Source organism: Symsagittifera roscoffensis, chromosome 7, assembly GCF_963678635.1.
Source record: "Symsagittifera roscoffensis chromosome 7, txSymRosc1.1, whole genome shotgun sequence".
In the NCBI taxonomy this organism is placed as follows: Eukaryota; Metazoa; Xenacoelomorpha; order Acoela; family Convolutidae; genus Symsagittifera; species Symsagittifera roscoffensis.
Genome location: NC_087068.1, coordinates 44,241,843 through 44,258,943, shown reverse-complemented (window position 1 = coordinate 44,258,943; position 17,101 = coordinate 44,241,843). Strand labels below are relative to the sequence as shown.

Genomic DNA, 17,101 nt, shown 5'->3' with positions numbered 1-17,101 from the left:
ACCAAAACGACCACTGACTGGTTGTTGAGATCGCGGAATGAAACAACTAGCGCCCCCATATAATTAATTATTTTAAACTAGTAGTCTAGTTTCACCCTTTAAGTAACTTAATAATTGGTTTTAAGTTGCATAACGTGCTAAACGTTTTCAGACTGTTTTGAAAACATGAGTTCACGCTTAGAAAGGGCGCTGAACCTGTTGTCTAGCGATAAAACTTCGCTTTCTTTGAAAAGAGATGCTGCAGATCGAATCACCGAAGTTCTGCTTCAATCTGAAGATAGCGTACCCAGTATATTGGAACAAATTTGCACACAGCTTTTGGATTCTCGGAATAACAATTGCCGAATATGCTGTGCATCGGTTCTGAAAAGTTTCTCCGAAAAGTATAAAACCAATTTTTTCTTCAGCTTGGAAAACTCACAATTTCTTGTGAGCACAGGCTCAACATTTGAACGCTGTTCTGTTTTTGATGAACCTTCGTTGTTTGTGGATACGTATGAAGAGTTGCAATCGAAAGAGACTACTGTCTATGATTCCCTAGTAAGTAAACAATTCTTACTACGATCATTCACGATCATTTTGATAATGTTTTCGAAATACAAATTGTGTTTTTCTGCTGCTACTTCTGAAGTTTGGAAAGATCTTTGTCTCTGCGTGATATAGTTTTGTGTTTTTTTTTCTACTTCACGTAACATCAGGTTCCACAAATAATCATCAGAATTAATCGAGTGATATATCATTATAGAGCCCTTTCTGTCGTGATCCGAGCGACATTGAAGAATTGTCTAGTTTTCTCAGCGTCGAGATTAACCGGCTTGAATTAAAAAGAATTTAAAAAAAGACCGCGCACAAAAAATGGCCCGAATTTGAAAAAATTGAGAATGTTTTTTTTTAAATATATTTTTGAATAATTGAGCCCGCGCACTTCTGTGTTTTTGCACAGCAATCGGAAACTTGTTGATATTATTTAACAATTTTTGGAACTTCAGAAAACTGTAGCGATCGAAGTTTTTTTTTCATGATTAATAGTTTTTCATGGCTTTAGGACGTACCTACTGAAATAGGCGATATATTTGGAAGTACAAATCAAGATTCCAAGCTTCCTTCATTGATTACAAGTCAGATTCTAGAAGATTCCAAATTGCTCACAACAGAAAGAAGCCTAAAATCGGAACCAAGTTTTTCGAGTCAACTAAAAGTTCAAATCGCCTGGCCGACTTTTTCTGTAGAAGAAATAGAGACGAGAAGTGAAGCAATTGGTTGTGAAAGTTCTGTGGCGTCGTTTCTTTTAAAAACAACTGCGACAGTTTTGAACGCTCTTAAGTCATCGACATGGGAAAGAAGACACGGAGCAGCATTAGGTCTCAAACATTTAATAGTTCCGATGAGCGATTGGCGCAATAAACCGAAAACCATGTTTGTTTTGAACTTTATTGCAGAAGTTTTTCTACTTGATAACTTCTGTGATTTCGTGAGCGAGGAAACTTCAATACCAGTTCGAGAACTGTTAGCCGACGTCTTTTCAGAACTAGTTTTCAAACTGTCAATAACTGGACGATGTTTCGAACTGGCGAAAAAAATGCTGAATGGCAGGACTTGGAGATTACAAATGAACTCGTATCTTTTACTTAAAGCTATGTTTTGCACAGAAGTGAAACATAAAAACGCGGTTCATGGATATGAATCAAAAAATAAATGGAATCAAGTTGTTGAAGGTATCATCAGAAATGACCGGTTTGACGATGAAATCGATTCAGATATATCTAGATTACAAGATGAATTGTTTCTGAATGTTATGGAACATATAGACCATTCAAGGAAACAAGATCTGTTTTCGTTCGTAATGGGAAAACTTACCAGAAGTTCCAAACCAGAATCTACCAGTTTTGCAAATCCAACCACTTTAAAACTGGTGCACTCACTTCTTACGGCAAAAAATCCTCTCAAAATTGACTTAGAGGTAAATTTGGTGAAAAATTGTTGCTGGTCGACCATTTTCAATTTGACTTCATTGTCAGAAAATATTGAAAGTAGTCAAAAAGTAATCGACTGTCTGCAAATTATTCGGAGTATAGAAAGCAATTTTGTTGCCGATTGTTACCTATGCGCTTTATTGTGCTTGAAACTATTCGAAAACTCGGAAATTATTAATGAAATTAGAAGATTTGTTGAATTTGCTTTAAACAGCTTCGTATATCAGTACAATAAGAAAATTTATTTGAAAATCGGGAAAGTTTGTCAAAATTTACTTGAAATTTTGTTACTGAAGCCAACTTCAATTATTGAAATAGATTTTGAACATTTTGATTATTTGAAATGTTGAACTATGACTTGCTTCTTTTGGGTCGCTGCGTAACCACTAGGAAGGTGTGAGAATCGAGAGCGATCGTTGTCTTAAACGTTTCCAATAGTAAAAATAAATCGAAAGGGTAATCCGTTAAAGTAACGACTTCAAACAGGGACAATTTTGTCGTCCGTTTTTTGGCCCATTAAACTGATTGCTTTCTTTGTACTTTTTGGAAGACTGTGACCAGAAATTGATTTTTTAAGGGATAGAGCTCCGCCCTCGAAATTTATATATACTACTAAATTGTTTCCATTTCCAAAAACATTTTCAACTTACAGCACTTTTATATATTCCTTTGATATACTCCATATATTGGCGCCAAAGGTTTTTTGGAGAAGTTTTGGGGTCGCATTAAATAATCGCTCAGACGGCGCATTAAATAATCGTGAAATAATTTAGGGTAAAATTTTTGTTTTCGGTAAGCTTTTTTGGTACTTGTTCATGTTCAGAGGGGGCGGAGAATAGTGTAAGAGCAGAAAAAGTCCAAAAGGCAGAAAAACAGATCGGTAAAACAAACGCATCGTCAATATACACAGATGTAAAGGAATAGATTAAGCATGAACTGAGTATTTTGATTAACATTTTTTAAAAGTTTATTCTAGAAAAATGTGATGAAATTACGCTTACGATTAGCAAACGTTATGAAACCGAATATAGACTTTTTTGTCGCGTTAACAACTTATGTGACAGAATCACTTGGTATATTGGTATCAAGATCGCATGTAACAGCAGCTTTGACCCTCCCCCATAAGTTTTTTCCTTTAGCAGCCATACACGACATCCTTTCGTAAACTGCTAATTCTACGTAAAGTGGTCAGTCAATGAGCGGAATCGTCAGAGCAGAATGGGTTTAAGAGCGGAAAAACTTACAAGCATGCTAATTTGTACGGGCAAATCAATAAAAAAATTGTTAGAATCGTCATTACTACCAAGGAAATGAATAAATTATATTAAACACAGAGGCGAAGCAGAGCTTCGCATCACTTGCGATACCACAAAAATGGCATTGCAAGCTAGCAGACTGGAAAGGAAATGACAGCCACCGAGTAAAAAAAAAAACATTAAAAAACTTCAAAATGTTATCAGGAACGTTCTATTTGCAAAACACACGTGCAGAAACACATTCAACGGCGTTTAATGAAATTTCAAAAACAAGCGTCGAGCAAAAGTGAAATTGTTGTCACGAAAAACTTTGAACTATAAATTCTATTCTGAGATTTTTAACGTTTTATGCAATCCGGAGGAAAGCATACAAATAATGGTTCTCTCGAACGACCCAAAATTACGTTAGTAAGCCGATAAAACTAAGCTGGAATCATTTACGCCCAAAAAAATTTGAGGAAAAAACAAGAAAAGGAAGATATACGATGTCAAGGCCAGTAGAATTACAAATTGCAGAATTAAATGAAAACATAAAAAGCAACTACTATGAAAACTGCATACAGCAGAAAATCTAAGATTTGTCAACTGAGCTGACAAAACATAAGGAGACGAATAATATTTACCGTTTGAAACAAAAAAAAACAAGTCCTGTGCATATTCGAACTCAGGATCTTGTTGACCCAGGCGTGTTCGTTACCTCCAGACTAAGTGTTGCCGAGAAGCTTAACATTTTGAATTGATTATGAACCAAGATACCAAGTGATTCTGTCACACAAGTTGTTAACGCGACAAAAAATTGACTGTCATTTCCTTTCCTGTGTGCTAGCTTCTTTTCCATGGCAGTAAGGACGATTCTAACAATTGTTTCATTGATTTGCCCGTATAAATTTTGCATGTTTGTAAGTTTTTCCGCTCTTAGAACCTTTCTGCTCGGAGACTATTCTGCTCAATGACTGGCCACCTCACTTAGATTAAGCAGTTTACGAAAGGATGTCGTGTATGGCGACTACAAAAGGGAAAGACTTACCGCTGCTTTGGAAGACGGTCAAAGCAGCGGTTACATGCGATCTTTTGGCATGGTATCTTTGTCGTGCGCAAGTTTTGTTATGATATTTTTTGTTCTGACACCAAAACGACCACTGACTGGTTGTTGAGATCGCGGAATGAAACAACTAGCGCCCCCATATAATTAATTATTTTAAACTAGTAGTCTAGTTTCACCCTTTAAGTAACTTAATAATTGGTTTTAAGTTGCATAACGTGCTAAACGTTTTCAGACTGTTTTGAAAACATGAGTTCACGCTTAGAAAGGGCGCTGAACCTGTTGTCTAGCGATAAAACTTCGCTTTCTTTGAAAAGAGATGCTGCAGATCGAATCACCGAAGTTCTGCTTCAATCTGAAGATAGCGTACCCAGTATATTGGAACAAATTTGCACACAGCTTTTGGATTCTCGGAATAACAATTGCCGAATATGCTGTGCATCGGTTCTGAAAAGTTTCTCCGAAAAGTATAAAACCAATTTTTTCTTCAGCTTGGAAAACTCACAATTTCTTGTGAGCACAGGCTCAACATTTGAACGCTGTTCTGTTTTTGATGAACCTTCGTTGTTTGTGGATACGTATGAAGAGTTGCAATCGAAAGAGACTACTGTCTATGATTCCCTAGTAAGTAAACAATTCTTACTACGATCATTCACGATCATTTTGATAATGTTTTCGAAATACAAATTGTGTTTTTCTGCTGCTACTTCTGAAGTTTGGAAAGATCTTTGTCTCTGCGTGATATAGTTTTGTGTTTTTTTTCTACTTCACGTAACATCAGGTTCCACAAATAATCATCAGAATTAATCGAGTGATATATCATTATAGAGCCCTTTCTGTCGTGATCCGAGCGACATTGAAGAATTGTCTAGTTTTCTCAGCGTCGAGATTAACCGGCTTGAATTAAAAAGAATTTAAAAAAAGACCGCGCACAAAAAATGGCCCGAATTTGAAAAAATTGAGAATGTTTTTTTTTAAATATATTTTTGAATAATTGAGCCCGCGCACTTCTGTGTTTTTGCACAGCAATCGGAAACTTGTTGATATTATTTAACAATTTTTGGAACTTCAGAAAACTGTAGCGATCGAAGTTTTTTTTTCATGATTAATAGTTTTTCATGGCTTTAGGACGTACCTACTGAAATAGGCGATATATTTGGAAGTACAAATCAAGATTCCAAGCTTCCTTCATTGATTACAAGTCAGATTCTAGAAGATTCCAAATTGCTCACAACAGAAAGAAGCCTAAAATCGGAACCAAGTTTTTCGAGTCAACTAAAAGTTCAAATCGCCTGGCCGACTTTTTCTGTAGAAGAAATAGAGACGAGAAGTGAAGCAATTGGTTGTGAAAGTTCTGTGGCGTCGTTTCTTTTAAAAACAACTGCGACAGTTTTGAACGCTCTTAAGTCATCGACATGGGAAAGAAGACACGGAGCAGCATTAGGTCTCAAACATTTAATAGTTCCGATGAGCGATTGGCGCAATAAACCGAAAACCATGTTTGTTTTGAACTTTATTGCAGAAGTTTTTCTACTTGATAACTTCTGTGATTTCGTGAGCGAGGAAACTTCAATACCAGTTCGAGAACTGTTAGCCGACGTCTTTTCAGAACTAGTTTTCAAACTGTCAATAACTGGACGATGTTTCGAACTGGCGAAAAAAATGCTGAATGGCAGGACTTGGAGATTACAAATGAACTCGTATCTTTTACTTAAAGCTATGTTTTGCACAGAAGTGAAACATAAAAACGCGGTTCATGGATATGAATCAAAAAATAAATGGAATCAAGTTGTTGAAGGTATCATCAGAAATGACCGGTTTGACGATGAAATCGATTCAGATATATCTAGATTACAAGATGAATTGTTTCTGAATGTTATGGAACATATAGACCATTCAAGGAAACAAGATCTGTTTTCGTTCGTAATGGGAAAACTTACCAGAAGTTCCAAACCAGAATCTACCAGTTTTGCAAATCCAACCACTTTAAAACTGGTGCACTCACTTCTTACGGCAAAAAATCCTCTCAAAATTGACTTAGAGGTAAATTTGGTGAAAAATTGTTGCTGGTCGACCATTTTCAATTTGACTTCATTGTCAGAAAATATTGAAAGTAGTCAAAAAGTAATCGACTGTCTGCAAATTATTCGGAGTATAGAAAGCAATTTTGTTGCCGATTGTTACCTATGCGCTTTATTGTGCTTGAAACTATTCGAAAACTCGGAAATTATTAATGAAATTAGAAGATTTGTTGAATTTGCTTTAAACAGCTTCGTATATCAGTACAATAAGAAAATTTATTTGAAAATCGGGAAAGTTTGTCAAAATTTACTTGAAATTTTGTTACTGAAGCCAACTTCAATTATTGAAATAGATTCAAAAATCTGTGAATATAAATTACAAAAAGCTGTTATAGAAGTGCCGAACGAATGTAATAAAATAAACAATAAAATTCATGACCAAATTATTCGGATTTTAGCTATGCTCATTTCAGTTCAGCCGGACTTTGCTCAGATAGTTCCGACCTTTCTTTCAAAAACGAATGGATGGATTGCGTTTTTGAATGTCAGAATTGGACTCGAAGCACTAAATATTGCAAATGACAGCTGGGTAAAATTTTCCCAAAGTGATATGACAAGTATTTGTTCAGAGGTCGAAAATTACTTATGTTGCGAAAAATTTTATTTCCAAGAACAGCTGTCGTTCTTTTCGAGTATCAAGACGAAGCTCAAAAAGTTGTCTAAAGACTCCGCGAATTTTGAAAAGCTAAAAAGTATTGATGAAATTTCACTCTTCTTGAAAAGCTTCAAAGGCAACAAGTCTGAGGAAGATGATTTACTACAAGATGTAAGATCGGAGTTGAATGTTTTTAACGAAATGTGTGAATCTTTCTGGACTAACTTGAGGCTTCTTGCCGCATGCGTTCTGATTAAATTAGAATCTCTACCGGAGAAATTATCACCACTGGTCAATGCACTGATAGCTGGTTTGAAATCGGGAGCTAATTTATCTCAAACTTCGCTGGCTTCGAAATATTTGATTTCACTTCTCAATTCAAATCGACTTTCGGAGAAGGCAACCGAAAAGTTATGCGAAGTTTTGCTTCGCTTTATTTCGGAAATTCAGCGAGAAAAGGTCTCAGAATATTTAGAAGACTTCGGAAAAAGTGGTGACCAAAATCAACAAAAAATTCAGATAATCGAGAATTTTGTAAATTTTCTCAATGAGTCTCAGAAAATTCACCTTCAAATGGTCATCAAGATCCTGGTAGCTTCGTGTGCATTGACTCGAACTCAAAAATTTATCTTGGACACTTTAAATCAATCAAACAATGTGCAAATGCGTATTGATGCGTTGATTAACGTTTCCTCTTTGCTTGAGTTTTCTGACGAAAATCTTGAAGAAAGTTTCGTCGAAACAGTGCTCAGCAAAATTATCTCCTTAGAATATTTAAGCAACAAAGAAGTCCATTTAGATTTAACCCTTCTCAGGAGCCAAGTTATGGTATACGCATTGTTGAATCCCCAAACTGGGAGACAAGGTGCAGATATAATATTTATGTCGCTTTTGGATGAAAATAAACATGATAGAAGTCGAAATTATTTTGACATGCTGGTAATTTATATGGCAGTCCTGGAAATCAATCGCCGAAGTAATCAGAGCAGTGCCGGCACAATTTTTGACTATTCTCGTTTGATTGTATCCTTTGTCGCGCCCGTTTTGAAGTCGATCACGAGTTACGATAACCAAGTTAGATGTCTGGCATCGAGGATTTTTGGACTAATTTTGCACAAAGCTGTTAATGTGGTCGACTGTGAAAGTTCACATACGGTCGATAAAGGAATTTTTAGCCGTGCAATAATGGGGTCTGAATTGATGCTTCGAGCGTATGAAGAAAGTTCAGAGTTTCTATCTAAGCTGATCAACAATCAGGTTTGCAAACTTTCTTTTCTCGTACACTTATTGAATTTGTACCAGGCCATGGTTTAAACTTCGAAGTTTGGGCGCGAAACATGACGTTCCAACTCTCGGTAGTTTTCGAGAAATCGCGATTTTTTTTTCAAAATTGTAGTTTTTTGAAATTATGAATAATATTCTCAAATTGTGTACAGTATTTCTAACTGCACATTAAGAACAATAGATAGTTCATTGTTTTTGTTTTTTGCTAAATTAGGAAAAGTTAATATAGATAACAAAGAAAAAAAATTTTCCTCTTATTGATAGTTTATTTATTGTTTATAAACCAAACATGGTTAGATTCTCATTAGAAATGCTTGTCTGTTATCTAACTTCTTCATTTTGTGTATGTGTTTATTTTGATTGATGTTATAAATTGAAATATATTTACAATTATGGAGAAATAAATTCTTTCTTTCCGAATCTGAAAGAGTTCAAGTTTTAATGCGCAATTTGACGTAAAAACTGTTGAGTAGAACAGAGGAGTTGCGTTTTAATCGAGAGGCTAGTAGTTGGAGGACCAGAACATTCCGTGTTCCTTGCTTAGGGCTGAGTCGAAACCCAGGAAAAAGATAGTTAATCACACGGTATTTTGCTATTTCCCCCACAGATATGAATTGATTATCATCATTACCCTTGCGATAAGCAAGGGTATTGCAATCGAACGCTAGACTTTTTTTCCCGTTAATAACTATGTTCACAGGACTTACATCCTGGATCCTGGACTCACACATATACTCCCTTTATTATAAATATATCAATTCAAACAATCAAACTGGCGCAGGTGGCGCAGAGATAACACACCTGCTTGAGACGGCAAAGGCTTGCGTTCCAATTTGACCGGGACCAGTTTTTTTTTACAAACTTCGTGCTTTTTGTGCTTTTCCGGACTATCGTCCATCTGCTTACTTTTGTCAGCTTAATTCCCGTAGCCCTATTTATTGAAGGTTCAGCTTTCTTCTAAGTTGATTTAACACCCATGCTTGTCAACAAAGCTCGGGAGTTCGATTCCAAGCCGAAAAATTTTGGCTCTTTTAGAGTTTTGTCTGTCTGCTTATTTTTGCCGGCTTAGTTTCTGCAGATTAACTTTTTGGAAAATTTTACTTTAATTTTTTTAGCGTCCCGAAAGCTCCGTGTAAAATTTCTAATGGTGCTGGTAATTTTGTTCGGGGTCTTTTTTGCTTTTTCTTTTGATTTTAATCACAGTCATTCATTTTTGTATCGCAAGTCATTTTTGCCTCTGTGTCACAGTTGCTTTGTGCTTTTCTTCTTGTAGTCAGAAGTGCTAGATCCTTTTTTCCGCCATATCGTCCACTATTTTCATTCAATATCGGCAATCACATCGTTAAGGTAAGATTCCATAGCTCCCAAGGTGAGCTTAGATTTTCCGGTTTTTACTTGAAATAACGCATAGTTGCATAAGATTATTGTCTTTGCTCAGATTAGAGAAAACTACGAGTCATCGCGTTGAGGCATGTCGTTATTTTCAGCTCTAAAAGGGGACTTGAATTTAGATGTCGATACTTTTCTTGTTGTAGTTCTCTCACTATTAAGAGCTAGCTAAGGAGTACGAAATTTTTCAGAATGGGTTCTAATGAGCCTTGGACTGTGCAATCCAAGGCTCTGATAGAAATAGAATTGACAAATATTCGATGTTTTTTCACCTTTTTGATTGTTTGTAGGCATTCGCGACTCCAAAAATATCCAAATCGATCACAGTTAATCTTCGCTCGTACCAGAAGGAAGGCGTTTCTTGGCTGCAGTTTCTCAGAAATTACAACCTGAACGGAATTCTAGCCGATGACCTTGGATTAGGAAAGACTCTTATGTGCATCTGCGTCCTAGCAGAACAAATGGAAAATCACGTGGTCAAAAGCAAAAATCTTGTGACCGAAAAAGTTAGTCACGTCATGTATAACAAAAATCAGGTGATCGAAAAAAGAAAACCTATATGTAGTCTTGTTGTGTGTCCAAAAAGTTTGATCCACCATTGGAACCACGAAATTCAAAAGTTTTGTCCAAAATTAATTATAGACTGCATTGATAAACGGAAATCGATTTCAAATACAGAACAGTCCTGTTCGTATATTGTTCGAATAACTTCATACGATATACTGCGATCAGATATTGAACAATTTTCCAGTCACGAATACGATTACATAATACTCGACGAGGGTCACGTGATAAAAAATAGACTGAGCAAAACTTTTTTAGCCATTCAGAGGCTAAGAGGAAAACATAGGTTAGTTCTTACAGGAACCCCAATTCAAAACAGCCTCTGTGAATTATGGACGTTGTTCGAGTTTTTGGTACCCTCATATTTGGGCTCAATTGAGCACTTCAAATCTTATTTTTCGAAAAATTTGAACAAAAATGAAGAGACATTGAACAAGTCGAGTAAAACTTTGGAACGTAATTCGCAAGCTTTGAAACAGTTACACGCGAAAGTGCTGCCTTTAATTTTACGAAGAGAGAAAGAATCGGTTCTCAAAGAACTTCCGCCTAAAGTCATTCAAGATATCTATTGCACAATGAGTCAACAGCAAAAAGATCTATACGAGAAAACGGAAAATAAATTCAAAACAACCTGTTCCGAAAAGACTTCTTCATTAAAACTAATGCAAATTTTACTTCAAATCTGCAATGATCCCACACTATTGAACCCGCGCTATAACATAGCTTCAGGAAAAATGGAAGCACTTTCCGAGTTATTGTCGAGTATATTTTCGAACGAAAGATTCAATCGACATAGAGTCCTTATGTTTTTTCAAATCAAAGCCACTATGAAATTAGTTAGAGAGAAAGTTTTGGAGAAAGAGTTCAAGTTTTTGAACTTGTTGATTCTGGACGGAAGCTTGACGCCAGCTGAGAGAATGGGCGTGGTGAAGAAGTTCAACGGTGACCCGACATTTGACCTCCTTCTTTCAACTACTGCAGTGGGAGGGGTGGGCTTGAATTTGACAGGAGCAGATACCGTTGTCTTTGTAGAGCATGACTTCAATCCTGTGAAGGATTTACAGGTTGGCAAATGACCAAGGAGTGGCTTTGACTTAAAGATGAGGTTTATTTTTATAGAAGGGGGTTATTTTTTTCGTTCTTTTTAATAAAGTTTGCAATCTGATCGAAAGCAAGTGCTCCTCTGAAATAGTTTTTTTTTTAAATGTTTTGACCTAAAAAAAGCTTACTGTTTTGATTAAAAAACATTGTATATATGTTTTCACGATTCACTTTGTCAACAAGCTTGAATGATTAATATGCAAAGCACAAAAAACTTGAAATTTAGTTTACGTATAATCTGACTCATTGCGATGATTTCAGGCGATGGATCGTACCCACAGAATCGGGCAAACCAAAACTGTCACAGTGTACCGACTAATCACGAAAGACAGCATCGAGGAGCGGATCATGAGTATCCAGAAATTCAAAACTGCAGTTGCAAATTCAGTTATCAACGAAGAAAACAGTGCGACTAGTTCAATGCAAACTGCGTCTATAGCTGAATCGTATTTGGCTAGTTTGAACGAAGATGCTGGAAAGCAGATCAAAAGGCGAAAAGTTGAAGTTGAAGATAGTAAAGGGGCGTTGCTACAAGAACTGGACTATCTATGGGAACCGCTCAGTAAAATTGACGATTTAGCTTAAGTTATTGATTGAATTGGATGAAATTTTCAACTATAAAGTATATGGAAAATTATGTGTTTATTGAGATTAAATTGGCGTAGCGTCTTATTTTGTCTTCAGTTTATCTTCACACTTAAACCAAACTCTCCAGGCGCATATCTAGCATTTTCTCGGGGGGGGGGGATCTTCCCAAAACTTTTCGAAAGCTCGCCAGACGAATTGCTGAAAAGGCAGTCCAAAAAAGGCGTTTTTAGGCACCTTTTTGACAGTTTTGCCCAAAAAAATTGCGTTTTTTCGGCGGGCTCTCCCCTTCAAAATTTGAATATTTTGCGTCCCCCCTTAAATCCGCCCCTGAAGCTCTCTAAGTTCATAAAAAATATACACACAATTGAATTGGCGTTTCAATTGCCACATGTTTGAGAAGCCCCTCTGTTAACATGTTAAAAAAGGCCAATTCATTGCTAAGAAATGTTTACTAACATCGGCATTTTGAAATGCTTTGTTCGAGTCTTGAAGTATCTCTTTTTACCCTTGCAATAAGCAATGGTATTGCAATTGGGTACTAGACTACTTTCCCGTAAATAATTTTTTCCACAGAATGGTCAATTTTAGTAGCAATGGTAAATAGGGAATATCGATTTTACTGATTGTCACTTTCTAAATGCAAATCTGATTAATTTTTATCTTGAAAAACTTTCAAATTTAACATAGAAAACTAAAACTAATTTGCGCTAACAGCAAAGGAACAAAGGAGCACCAGAATTGGGAATGCAAAAAACGTAATAAACTGCACAAGACTAGATGGCCCGGCTGACAATCATAGTGGCGTTTCCTCTCATGAGGCACACTGAGAGGCTCTGGAGAAGGCGAACTGGGGCAACACGAGCGTCACGTGAACCAGAACGTCTGGCATCAGCGAGGATAGCAACTGACTTGAGGGTTTTGATAGCTAAAGCGGACCAACCCCCGAGCGTTTCGACTGCTAACGGGAAAAAACTGATTCCTTGTTCCTCACAGTTTTTCTCGTGTTTCGAAAATTTGCGGTCCTCAGCAACTTCCAGGGACGCCCCGGGGGTCTCCGCCGCACGAGAGAGAAGAGATAACTGCAGCGGGGATGTCACGGTGACGTCGAAAGCAGCTGGGCGACCAGCGCTCCAAGTAGGGATAAAAATATCGCCGGGTTTGGACCGTTCTCCAGGGATGAGGTTCCGTTGCTCCTTGATGGGGGCTAAAGAGGCAGCCGAGGTAGCATTGAAAATAATGTCCCGTAGTCTGTCGTGACGGGAGATCCGGCCACCACTCCCCCCACAAGCGACAGCGTGGTCCCCGAGGGCGTCCAGAGTGCCAGACGGACACGCGGGGCACCTACGAGCAGACGCGAACACAGGAAGACCAAGGCGGTATCTGACAGCAGCTTGGAACTCAGCAGGTAGCAGGTGCAGGCCAAGACCTTTAATGGGGACTGCAGTAAGCCAAGCGCCGGCGTAAGGCAGAGAGAGCGACTGAAGACGAGCTTGCTCGCGGGAATCGGGAAGAGACGAGAAGAAAGCGTTGTAGGTGGCCTTATCGAGTTTCTCTTGGAAAGCTTCTTGAGTAAAACCGGGAGTGTTAACGCTTCCAGACTGTTCACGGAATTCGTTCGAGGCACGCAGGAACTCCGGCGTATCAGTGATGTCGCATTCGGTAAGAAACGAGACCAAATGAGCTGACTGACACGAAGACCCTAGGAAGGCAGGGATGTGTTGGTCGCGAGCTTGCCGGACGCCAAGTCCGCCATCTTTGATAAGCAGGGAAGACTGGGACCAGGCAAGATCAGGAACAGGTGAGCCAACTATGACAGAAAGAGCATCGCGGAGGAGTTCATCAAAAACTTGCAGGGAAGCTGCGACAGGCTGAGAGGGCGGCTGAGTGCGAAGAGAGTACGTCAGCTTGGGAGCAGCAAGGCAAGTGCGAGTGATGCCATGTGAGAGCTGGGGGTCATCAAGAAGAGGTAACTTTTCAAGACATTTGGTGGCCTTCGAGATGCGTTTGTCCAGGACTTTAACTGAGAACTCAGTATCACCAATGGGGGCGCCAAGAAGCTCGAAGCCATTAGACGCTGCTCTCGGGATAGAGACGGGGATGGAGGAGAACTCCACAGGGGCCCACAACTCACACTTACTGTGCTTGACTTTGAGGCCGAGATGCAAGCCGTTGGAAGTGATGAGTTCGAGAGCCTTGAGCAAGGAGTCTTCGTCGCCGGCACAAATCCCATCATCAAGGTACCAGCAGTTGAGGGTGAGACCGGGGACTTCCGACTTGAGAGATTCGACTAGAGAGTGCAGGGTGACCGCAAAAATGAGAGGCCCTAGCGGATCCCCCTGTTGAACTCCTTTCTCGCTGTTGAGAATGACATCCTCGAACAGCAGATGACTGTGGTGACCGTAGGTAAACTCAACAAAGGCGGAGAGACCGGGAAGACGGTTGCGAACTTGAAGGAGGATCTCGGTGCGGTCTAGCGTGTTGAAAGCGTTCTCAAAATCCACTGTTAAGACGCCTTGGTGACCATGTTCCGAGCACTTTTTGACTGTCATTTTAGTAGCGTGGACGATGGCTTCCGAGCCACCGCTGGTAGCGACTCCAAGCTGGTGAGGACACAGAAAATCACGAGCTTCAGCGTTGGCGGCTTTAGCAAGGCATTTAGCAGTGAGCCTTCGGAGCACTTCGCCGACCGCAATAGGCCGGACACCACCCTTGGGTTTAGCGGTGGCAAAGAGATTCGCACTGCACAGCCACGGAGAGAGACTAGAAGGGGCTTGCCCGGCAGCGAGGATATTAACAACCCTGTTGAGAGACTCTAACGTTCTGGCAGCAGTCTGAGGAGTGGGGCACTCAACGGCGTGAACAAAGTGCTCAGGAAACCAGCGCGAAGGACCGGCAGCAGTGCCGCTCGGGAAACTTTTGAGAGACTTATGAACGAACTCAGATTCGAATTGGTAGGCAAGAGGGGATTCATCCCGGCCAGAAAAGACAGGAGGGTCAGCGGAAGGATGAAGACTGCGAAGGTCCTTAAGCGACTCGTCACTTTTGGACACGAGGCCATCGGAACACAGGGCTTTAGCTGCTCTGCCGAACTGACCGAGGCCTGCTAGCTCTTTGGCTCTGCGGACATTAAAGTCAGGAGAAGGTTTGCTGTTTTTCTTCGTTCGCTCTTTAGTTCCTTTGGTAGCGTTAGACCAGAGGTCCGAGTATTGCCCTCCTTCCAGGACTTGATTCTTTGGCGAATGTCTCTGCAGTTATTAGTGGCGTGAGACTTGCCTCCGCGGCGAGGGGCTTTCAAGATACATTTGGGGAGCATGAGCAACCGAATCCAGTTTTTCAGTTTGTCCGGAGCGGTGGCGCAGTTGTCAAGGGCGTGACCAACAACCTCAGACCACTCGTTACGAAGAGAAATCGGAACGAACCGGACAGTGTCAACTCTGGAAGACATGACGTCAGAAAGATCCGGCACAGCGCTTTCGGCGAGCTCAGCCGAGATCGTCATACTTGACATCCCTTGAGAGAGGCCAGAGCTAACAGGAGCATCCCGAGAAGGAGAACTCGTTAAAGCGACAGAGATAGGACTGGAGACAGGAGGCGCGAGAAGGCAAATAGGACCGCGAGAATTCCGGCCTATCGGAACATAACCATCAGGGAGCCGGAAAATTTGATCAAGGTTGACCCAGGAGTCATAGCTTTTATTCCAACCACGAAAGTGAGCAAAGAAGCGATCGTTGTCAACTTTGAGGATAGAAGCATCATAGATACCGGAGGTTAGGTCCGAGATGGCCACAGACGACCCGACTAAGATCTCCGCGGCGTTAACAAATCTGAACAACTGAGTAGGGTCGACAGCCGGGCCAGGATTACTCTCAATATCACCAGCGCATAAAAGAAGGAGCATAGAAATGTTATAAAACGACAGCTTTGAGTTGAGTTTAAACTTGCGTGACCGCAGTTCTTGTCGTGATTGTGGATCAGGTTTCTCGCGAGCCAGCAGCAGCATGTGAGTAGATCCAACAGGGGTGTGACCGTTCTGCACACGGTTGAAAGCTAAAACCAGAAACACGGTCGAGAAGAAAGAGGCAAACAATTGCATGCCTAACGTAGGAGGGGTCTCACCCAGACGTAGAGATAACGAAGGCAGAAGGGGAGAGCCAGAGTCAAGATCGGGCTACGGGTTCCACACCAGGAGACCAGAATTCCAGTGCGGGTTCCAGACCAGATCGCGGATGGCACGCTACCTGAAGACCAGTGGTCCACTTCGGGCAGGTCAGGAAGTGTGCAAGGTCGAGCCAGGTGATCACCAGCACATACCCATCTCAAACTATTTAATAAGTTTATCACAACAATTAGGCTAAAAGCCTAATTAGTAAATTGAATTTATGACAACAGTTTTCGGCTCAAATCATTCTCTTCTTCACTCTGTTATTTTTACAAATCTTTTTGTAAAATTTGAACCCTAACATCTAAAAGGTTCCTTCCTAGTCGGCCTATGGGTAACGCGATCGCTTTTGCTTGCTAAGGTCTGGGGTTCGCGTCTGGGCTGGACCTTGGTTTTGTCAGTTTGTATGCAATTCAAAAATATTTTCTATTGAAATTAATTGTCGGACTTAAGTTTGTCTGCTCGAAGATGGTCGGCTTAGTTGCTAAATTACAGATTTTACTAATGCTATAAAAAAATTTTCTTGTAGTTTTAATTGCAAATGTTCTTCATTGCAGTTTCAGGTGGTACTTAAAACTTGAAGGTTTTACTATATAATCAGATTTTTTTTCGGATCAACTTATGTCTGCTCAAATATTGTGGCCATATATTTTTTTTCATTTTCGACGTTTTTTAAATGTTTTGTTGCTTCACGAGTCGTGTGAAGCTCCGTTTAACCTCGCCCTACATATTAAAGTCGACTTAATGAAAAATATGTATTCTTAAACTCTACGTTTTCGTTTGCAACGTTAGACGTTTTTTTTTCGGGTCATCAACTTGTTTAACAGAATCACTTGATACCTTGGTTCATGATGAAATCAAATTTCTAAGCATCTCCGGTACATTTAGTCCGGTGGTAACGAATACGCCTGGGACAGCAAAGGTCCCGGGTTTGAATCTGAGCAGAGCCCTTTTTTCTTTTCAATCTGGAAATATCCAGTTTCAAAAAAATTGTCGACTTATGATTTGTCTGCCTGAGTTTTGTCGGCTTAGTTGCGACATCTTTATTTTTTTGAATGCAGTTCATTTA

At 39.7% G+C, this 17,101-nt stretch overlaps 3 protein-coding genes across 3 annotated transcripts in view; all 3 read left to right on the top strand.

Moving 5' to 3' along the window:
• Positions 1-17,101, top strand: part of LOC134851547 (paraplegin-like) — a 215,967-nt gene that overhangs the window by 181,026 nt on the left and 17,840 nt on the right. The gene's annotated exons all lie outside the window — the stretch shown is intronic.
• On the top strand, positions 156-2,323 carry LOC134852044 (uncharacterized). Its single transcript, XM_063868324.1, has 2 exons — positions 156-540; positions 1,046-2,323. The coding sequence occupies exons 1-2, from the start codon at positions 166-168 to the stop codon at positions 2,321-2,323; spliced, it is 1,653 nt and encodes a 550-aa protein (XP_063724394.1). The 5' UTR covers positions 156-165.
• On the top strand, positions 4,511-11,936 carry LOC134851295 (TATA-binding protein-associated factor 172-like). Its single transcript, XM_063867309.1, has 4 exons — positions 4,511-4,895; positions 5,400-8,204; positions 9,911-11,248; positions 11,547-11,936. The coding sequence occupies exons 1-4, from the start codon at positions 4,521-4,523 to the stop codon at positions 11,868-11,870; spliced, it is 4,842 nt and encodes a 1,613-aa protein (XP_063723379.1). The 5' UTR covers positions 4,511-4,520; the 3' UTR covers positions 11,871-11,936.